Source organism: Bidens hawaiensis, unplaced genomic scaffold (genome assembly GCF_021521415.1).
Source record: "Bidens hawaiensis isolate Kalapana, Puna unplaced genomic scaffold, B.hawaiensis_p1.1 tig00017718_1, whole genome shotgun sequence".
Lineage (NCBI taxonomy): Eukaryota > Viridiplantae > Streptophyta > Magnoliopsida > Asterales > Asteraceae > Bidens > Bidens hawaiensis.
Window position 1 is genome coordinate 437,851 of NW_027492674.1, and position 8,892 is coordinate 446,742.

The 8,892-nt window shown below is 44.0% G+C and overlaps 1 protein-coding gene across 1 annotated transcript; it reads right to left on the minus strand.

The window, feature by feature from the left end:
- Positions 1–5,818: 5,818 nt before the first annotated feature.
- On the minus strand, positions 5,819–6,442 carry LOC143554508 (uncharacterized). Its single transcript, XM_077044244.1, has one exon. It carries the CDS (start codon positions 6,440–6,442, stop codon positions 5,819–5,821), a length of 624 nt encoding a protein of 207 aa, XP_076900359.1.
- Positions 6,443–8,892: the final 2,450 nt, after the last annotated feature.

Consider the following 8,892-nt stretch of genomic DNA (forward strand, 5'->3'; position numbering starts at 1 on the left):
GCTCCATGGCCCAGATATCGCAAGCTGGGTGGCGTACCCGCCACCCATCAAGGACCCTCGTCCCTGCTTGAACTGGTAGGCGACAAAATAGTTCGCAAACCCCCTAGCGAGGTTGCAGTACTTGTGAGTCACCAGACACCTAAAAAAACAGGCCGCGCAGGATGCAGTGCTCCGCGCCCTGATTGCGACCCGCGATGGACATCGCAATCAGCATATGAAGGTACCTGTGTAGTATAAAATAATATAATTTATTAAAAATAATATAATATAATATAATATAATATAATATAATATAATATAATATAATATAATATAATATAATATAATATAATATAATATAATATAATATAATATAATATACATTTTAAGAATGCACCTGTTCAGCGGGTCCCTAATAGTCGAGACCTTGGACTTGGTGTCCAAGGCCCTATCCCCGAAGTCGTGATCGCTGATGGCCCGCCACCATACCCGCAGGTCGTCCTCCGACATCTGGTGGATACTCTCCGTGTATATCGGGCTGCGTACCTCCTCCGCGGTGTATAAGCCCAGAGCAACCGTGAACTCCTCCATCGAGAGATGGACGTCCTGCCTGAACATGCGGAAGTAAACCTCCGACTGTGTCGTATCGGCGCCTGGCACCCTCATCTGAATCTCTGGCGTACCAGACGCGCGGGGCCTGCAATAATATAATATAATATAATATAATATAATATAATATAATATAATATAATATAATATAATATAATATAATATAATATAATATAATATAATATAATATAATATAATATAATATAATATAATATAAACATAACAATGTGGAGTAAACTTACGTAACACGTATCGTACAGTAAACCTCCAGTGTCAGCTCCCGGTGGGCTGATAGTGGCATACTGAAGCATCGGCTCCAGGGCGTATCCTGTCCAATGTACTCAGCCGCCCGCTGGTGAGCGTCACAAGACTCCAAAAACGACCTGGATATAATCGTGCTGGGAAACAGGTGCATCTGGCGTAGGCGAATGTATCGTGTGTGGGCGGGAGAACCCTCATCAAACTGCACATGAGGGTAGGTGACCAACACGTCATCCCTCTGGGGGTCCGCGGCCCTGGCCCCAGCCCGGCCACGCACATAGCCCTGGCCCCGCCCCATTTGCTCGAGCTCGTCCTCAATCTCGTCGTCCACAAACTATAATAATAACAAATAATAATAATAATTATAACAATAATAATAATAATAAATATTAATAATAATATTTATAATAATATTAATAATAATATTTATAATAAAACAGAAAATAAAAATTTTTTTATATAAGATGCGGCGTATAGGGCTATACGTCACGTCTGATAGTCCCTGCAAACCGACGGCCGGACTCCGGCCATGTCGTATTCCGGTCGGTGTCCGTCCAATATAGGCTCGTGCGTGGATGCTCGGATGCTCGGTTGCTCGGGCGGGAGTTTGATATTTGAAAGTATGTGACAGTTGAGCAGCCGGCGTCTGATATAAGGGGCCCAATACGCCGCGTATAGGCCTATACGCGGCGTATTATGCCTATTTTTTTATTTAATTATCATTATTATTTATTATTTATTATTATTATTATTATTCTTATTATTATTTTTGTCATTATTTTTATTTTATATTATTTAGTTATTAATATTAATATTAATTTGTCATTTAAAACAAAAAATAGATCTTCTTTTGGACTCAGTCGCGACCACCGTGACATCCCTAAGCTCAGTCGCGACCACCGTGACATCCCTAAAAACCACCGTGACATCCCTAAACTCAGTCGCGACCACAACCACCGTGACTGCACAACCACCGCGACTGCCACAACAACCGCTCGCCACCACCACCGCCGTCAATAATCTGCAGGTTAACATCTTCAGCAGCGGGATCTCTTTCTCTCTCTCTCTCCAACGGCTGTAACTCCGGCGACAAATCTCTCCGCTTGACTCTCACCACATATATACATATATACATATATATATATACACACACAGCTAGATCTATTCAATTACCTCAGTTCTACCTTCACCTAACCCTGTAACTATACTATACTATATCTTTCCAAGCCCTAATTTCATCAATTCCTCATTTAAGCTTATTATATATATCAACCTATCCGTTCTTCAATCACCGATCTGAACCTATTCATATTATTATTATATTATTCATTTCACCTAGGGTTTCTTGTAACCTGGCTGCCATTGAGCTGTATCTGCCTTCATCATCTTCACGGTATACTCGTTCCTTTCTCACTATTATTATTATTAGTATTATTATTATTATTATCATTAGAACATACGTGATCCGGATCTTTGGAGTTTATTTTCATTTTAAGATCTCTTGACTATTATTGTTATTGCTACACACTATTATTATTATTATTATTATTAGTTTTTGTTACTATTATTATTATTGATCTGGTGTTCTATTGCTTGTGTTTGTGTGATTAGTTGCAACCATAGAGCGTAGGAACCATGACTATTACTTGAGACCATGTCCTGAAACGAGGGGTGTAGGAAAGAGTAAAGATAGGGAGCGTATATTGCGTTTGGCTTCTTGGAATGTAGGAACATTAAATGGTAAGTTGCTAGAATTGGTAGATGTGCTTAAAAGACGTAGGGTTCAGATAGCATGCCTCCAGGAGACTAAGTGGAAAGGACATAGAGGGGCTGAGTGTAATGGGTATAAGTTGTGGTACTCGGGGTCTGATGGAGCTAGGAATGGAGTGGGGTTTCTAGTGGCTAAGGAAATACACACTAGTGTGGTGGAGGTGATAAGACATAATGATAGGATTATGGTGTTGAAATTAGTACTAGGAGAGGAAGTAGTGGCAGTAGTCTCCGCCTACGGGCCTCATGTAGGCCTAGGGGATCAGAAAAAGGGAGAATTTTGGGATTGCCTAGACGCAGTGGTAGGGGGCATACCTAGGGGGGAGAGGATTTGCATAGGAGGTGATTTTAATGGACACATTGGTAAGGCTAACGATGGTTTTCAAGCCGTACATGGGGGTTTCGGTTTTGGTGATAGGAATGAGACCGGAACAGATCTTCTAGAGTTTGCGGTGGCACATGACCTAGGTATTATAAATTCTTATTTTAGGAAACAAGATTCTCATTTAATCACTTTTAGCAGTGGCGGACGCGACACGCAAATTGACTACCTTTTGATGAGGCAAGGAGACCGACGTTGGTGGAAGGACTGCAAAGTCATACCTGGGGAGGCAGTTGTGACTCAACATCGACTACTAGTGACAGATATAGCCTTCAGAAATAAGCTGACTGTTCGAGAGAAGAAAGGTACACCGAGAATTCGATGGGGAAATTTGAAGGACGAAAATCTCCTACTGTTTAAGGATAAACTCATACTACATACGCGGGCTCGACCAAATGGGGACTCAACTCATATATGGGAAGCTATGGAGACAAAGATCATCCAAGTAGCAAAGGAGACTCTCGGGGTCACAACAGGAAAGACAAGTGGGCATAAGGAGTCTTGGTGGTGGAATGACGCAGTGCAAGACAAGATAAGGGACAAACAAGGATGTTTTAGGGAGCTAATGAGGTGCACGAATGAGGAGGAGCGAGTGGAATTGAGGAACAACTACAAAACGGCCAAGATAGAGGCGAAGAAGGCAGTGGCGGAAGCAAAGAAGGCGGCCTTTAAACGGATGTATGAAAGTCTAGAAACAAAAGAGGGGGAACATGCTATGTTTAAGATTGCCAAAGCCAGGGAGCGTAGAAGGCAAGATCTAGGACCGGTGAAGTTCATAAAGGATACAGATGGGCATGTACTAGTCAAGGAGCAGGACATCAAGCTAAGATGGCAAACCTACTTCCACAATCTTTTTAACAATGGGAGAGCTTACCAAGAAGAACATGACAACACAAACTTTCAACGACAACAATCGAATAACTGCTACTGCCGACGGATCACACGAGAAGAGGTGAAGGATGAACTTAGGAGGATGGGAAGGTCTAAGGCGGTTGGCCCAGACAACATACCCATCGAGGTATGGAAGTGTCTGGGGGAGGAATGAGTCATGTGGTTAACTACTCTGTTCAATAGTATTCTCAAATCAGGTAAGATGCCAGACCAGTGGAGGAGCAGCGTTGTAGTTCCTATCTATAAGAACAAAGGAGACGCCCAATGTTGTGGTAACTACCGAGGAATCAAACTACTAAGTCATACTATGAAGCTATGGGAAAGAGTGATTGAGGGTAGACTTAGACGAGAAACTCAGGTTACGGTCAACCAATTTGGCTTCATGCCGGGGCGTTCCACCACAGAGGCAATACACCTTATAAGAAGATTAATGGAAAAGTATAGGGAGAAGAAGCGTGATCTACATATGGTGTTTATTGACCTAGAAAAGGCCTACGACAGTGTGCCACGACAGGTGCTCTGGGAGTGCTTGGAGGGTAGAAGAGTGCCCACGAAATACATAGAGATAATTATAGATACGTATACCAGGAGTGAAACAAGTGTCCGTGCGCCAGTGGGGGATACTGATTTCTTTCCTGTAGAGGTAGGTCTTCACCAGGGGTCAGCGTTGAGCCCGTTTCTTTTTGCAGTAGTCTTGGATGAGTTGTCAAAGTCGATTCAGGGGACTCTCCCGTGGTGCATGATGTTCGCAGACGATATTGTGTTACTTGCTGGGAAAAAACAAGATCTAAACATGAGGCTTGAGGAGTGTTGAACAACCTTAGAGACAAAAGGTTTAAAGATTAGCCGATCTAAGACGGAGTACCTCCACTGTGATTTTGGTGGGATAAACGACAATGAAGACATACAGATCACAATTGAAGAGCAGGTGGTCCCGCAGGTAACGAAGTTCAAGTATTTAGGATCATTTGTACAGAGCGATGGGGAATTAGACAGTGATGTGACCCACCGAGTTCAGGTAGGATGGTGTAGATGGAAAGCAGCCACAGGTATATTGTGCGACAAGAGTTTCCCGACTAAACTAAAGGGAAAATTCTATAGGGTGGCAGTTAGACCTGCAATGCTATATGGAACAGATTGTTGGGCCATCAAGAAGGCACAAGTGCGGAAGATGGAGGTAGCAGAAATGAGAATGCTACGTTGGATGTGTGGGCACACAAGGCTAGACCGAATAAGAAACGTTGTGTTTCGCGAGAGATTAGGGGTGGCGAACATAGCAGACAAGATAAGAGAGTGGAGATTGAGATGGTTTGGACATGTAAAGAGAAGACAGACGACGAATCCTATTAGATCCGTAGAAAACATTACTATAGAGGGGAGGAGGGGTAGAGGACGACCGAAATTGACTTGGGTTGAGAGGATTAGGCATGATTTGATAGACCTAAACCTCTCCGAGGACATGGTTGAGGATAGGAATTCGTGGAGAAGTAGAATTAAAGTTAAGGATTTTTAGAGAGAATTGAATACCTTAGGGCTTAGACTTAACTTATTTAGGTCACATACCATAATGGTATTTCCCTTACATATATTATTATTATTATTATAATTATTATTAGCTTTTATATAGCTGTTAAACTGTGATCTTATTATTAATATTATTATAATTAGTAGTAGTTTTTATATAACTGTTAAACTTTGATTTCCTTTATTTTGCTTCATACACATGTACTTAGAGCCGAGGGTCTCTCTGGAAGCCACCTCTTTATTCATTTGGATAGAGGTACGGTGTGCCTACATCCCACCCTCCCCAGACCCTACTTATAGCTTTGCTGTCGGTGGGATTTTACTGGGCATGATTGATTGATTGATTTATTTATTTATTTATTATTATTATTATAGACTTTTCATCCATTGATACATTATCTTTTATAAGCTGTCTATATCTACGTTAGAGGATTCCTTTTGCCAACCCTGGCGTATTTCTTCGTACTCCTTCAAACGTTGTCCGAACCATGTTTTCCATTCGAGCGCCGCCGGTAAGGCGCTTCTTGCCCAATTAGGGTTTGGCGTAGGCATTGGGAAATCCCCTACCAGTTTGATATATATCCAGTGATCACCTCCCCAATTAGCGATGCCTATAACCCGTGGATCCGGATTTGCGTCAGGACCGATTCTCAATGGGAAGTAAGTTTCGGTCTGATTGCCAGCTAGGTTGACTAACACAAACGCGTATGTCTGAGCAGCCACGTGCCCGTGACCGGGTACGCTGAACCAACGACTCGGCGGCGCCGGTTTGACCGTGTTGGAGTACATAATGCAAGAATGAATCCAGCCGTATAATCTGTCATCCTCTTTGTTGAACATCGCCCTCCACCACTCTTCGTTCGTTTCCAGCTCGTTCTGCATTTCCCGCCTAATATCCGGCCAATATTTCTCATATATCCCCAAACCCACGGCGATTGATCGAAAACCGCAGTTACCATCTGGGCGTACATTTTTGATGTCTGCGACGAACGGCTGGGCCCAGCTAGGAATGACGCTCCTAAACATTTCTATCGCCGGTACTTGCGCTGGCGAAACCATCAAAGGAAACCCGAGGTGAGCTCCTGTTGGTTTCGATGTCTTAGGGCGTCCACGAGGAGTTTTAAACCGCGTAGCTCACTGCGACAACGAACGAGTTAGCGAGGATGGGGTGGGGGTTTCTTGGCTGGGCCCCTGTGACGAGTATGGGTTGTAGGAGCTGTGTCTGGGGAGATCTGGAGCGGGGTGTACGCGCTGTGCCTCGGGGGATATGGTTTTTTGGGTCGCCCCCGAGGATCCTTTCTTTTTTCTGGCTCCTTGTTTTTAGATCTCCCTGAAATAGCAGATATGAGCTTGGCGAAAAAACTTTTCTTTGATTAGGGTCATCTATGGACGATAGCGTATCTGTGATGTCCCGTAGACCTGCTGCGTAGTCTGGCTCTTCGTTCGGCAGACAGGCTGGATCAAAATTAAGCCTCCTCCAGAATGGGTCAACATCCTCTATTAGGATACACGTGCCGTTAACTATGTATCCCTCAATCTGACAAACACATGGCAGCCCCGAAGACGAATACAAATGGTGGTTGCATGAAGCGCCGCCGTCACGCATGTTGTGTATCAACCCATACTCGTTCACAAATAAGCCCAGAGCGTGAATCGACACCCTGTTTATTAGCTTCTTCAACTAGACGTGCTGTCGATGTCATTCCATGACCTTCGAACGGGAGGCTTCAAAAAATTTACTGATTTCTTTCATCTGTGAGTTGACCATTTTAAGGATTTGCCTGGCAATTGTGTCGAGCGAGTTGTTGCTTCCATTGAGGTACCTTTTCAGATTTGCGTGCTGGCTCTCAACTCGGTTCGTCGTAGTTTCACCGTAGTTTCGGCGTTCGTCGATCCAGCAGGCTACAAACTTGTGTTTGTATGGATCCAGCCAGCTCTTGCGAATGTATTGCTAGACCTCTGAAAAACAAAAGGAAATGCTGTTAAGACGTATGTTTAGGCTCTTAAAAACTGTCGGGTGATACGAAGGACTCACCTGCTCTATCGTCCTGTATCAAATGACGCTCCATGTTGAGGCGACGGTTGTCGTACTGCTGCACCATCGGCGACTGATACAAGACCTTCCACCAGTACGCGAAGTTTGTCCCCATATCCGTTCTATATAGGCCCTTAAATTTTCTCCTTATGTTCTTGGATATGTGTCACCTGCATAAACTTTTGGAGGCATTAGGGAAGACGTCGTCGCATGCTTTCATGAGGGCCTAGTCCGCGTCAGTCAGGATCACGCGTGACTCCATGCAGTCGTCGAGCATTTGTTTAAGTTTCTCCAGAGCCTAGTTGAAGTTCCTCTGCCATTCCCTGATAACAAACGCGGCGGCGATACAAAACGACTGTGATGTCGAGGTCACACCGATAAACTGAACCAACGGCCAGTCGTACATGTTGGTGTTGTACGTCGTGTCAATCGTCAGCACCTCGGGGAACGCACGCCACATCTTATGCGACGTACTATGACAGAAGAAAATTTCCTTCGTCCTGTCGTCAGTATCACTCTCCCGGGTATAGAACGTGAAACCGTTGCATGCGAGAAAGTTTTCCAGCGCCTGCATTGGATGAAATAAAACTTTAGTAAATATTACAAGCACCGCAAGCACACATTAAAACTACAAATGTTTTGAACTACCTTCATAGGGGTGTCGCCTAGTAGCCCATCCCTCCTAATCTTGTCGGTGTGGTTGTATATATCTTTTATTATAGGTTGCACACCGAGAAACTTTACGCGGAGGGCTGCTTCGATTTCTTGCGGCTTCACGCCGGCCCTGTGTAAATGCTCAACCATATCCAGCTGGTCGGTGTTCATTTTTCTAAAAGACGCACACCCCTCCTCGAATTCAACGGGATTGTGGTTGTGAGTCTCGTTTACCACTTGAACCCTCCAACATGCACCCCTCGAGTCGTACCTGCCCATGATCTTAAACGGACAACATTTTTTGATGTTGCCGGTACGTCTCACCGTCGCCTTTATTTTGGGTTTGCCTCCACGATTGCATGCAAGGTCCACAGCGTTTTTCCTTGACTGCTGGACCACAAAAACAAACCCATGCTCCCGTTCTCTAATTTTTACCCAGTTTTCCAGCTCCTCGCGGCTCTCAAAAAACTGAAACAGTTTTACGCTAATTCTTAAGACGTTTATTAAATAACATACAAACAAATAATATTAACTTAAACAAAAACACACGGTGTCTTATAGTATCTGTTTTATACGACACCTTCACCTCGCGTATGTAGTCGTCATCGTACTCATCTTCGTTATTTGGGTATGGCCCGGCATGATCATTTCGCCAATGGTGCGATAAAGACTCGGTTCCATAAAACGGATCATTTGCTACTGGTGGCTGGTACGATGACGTAGCCTGACCTCCATAATCCGACCAGGCGACAGATGACGGGTACGATAGCTGACTACCGTAATTCGA

Excerpts from the sequence above, each read along its gene's own strand:
- LOC143554508 (XM_077044244.1), bottom strand. The coding sequence starts at position 6,442 with ATGTTTAGGAGCGTCATTCCTAGCTGGGCCCAGCCGTTCGTCGCAGAC.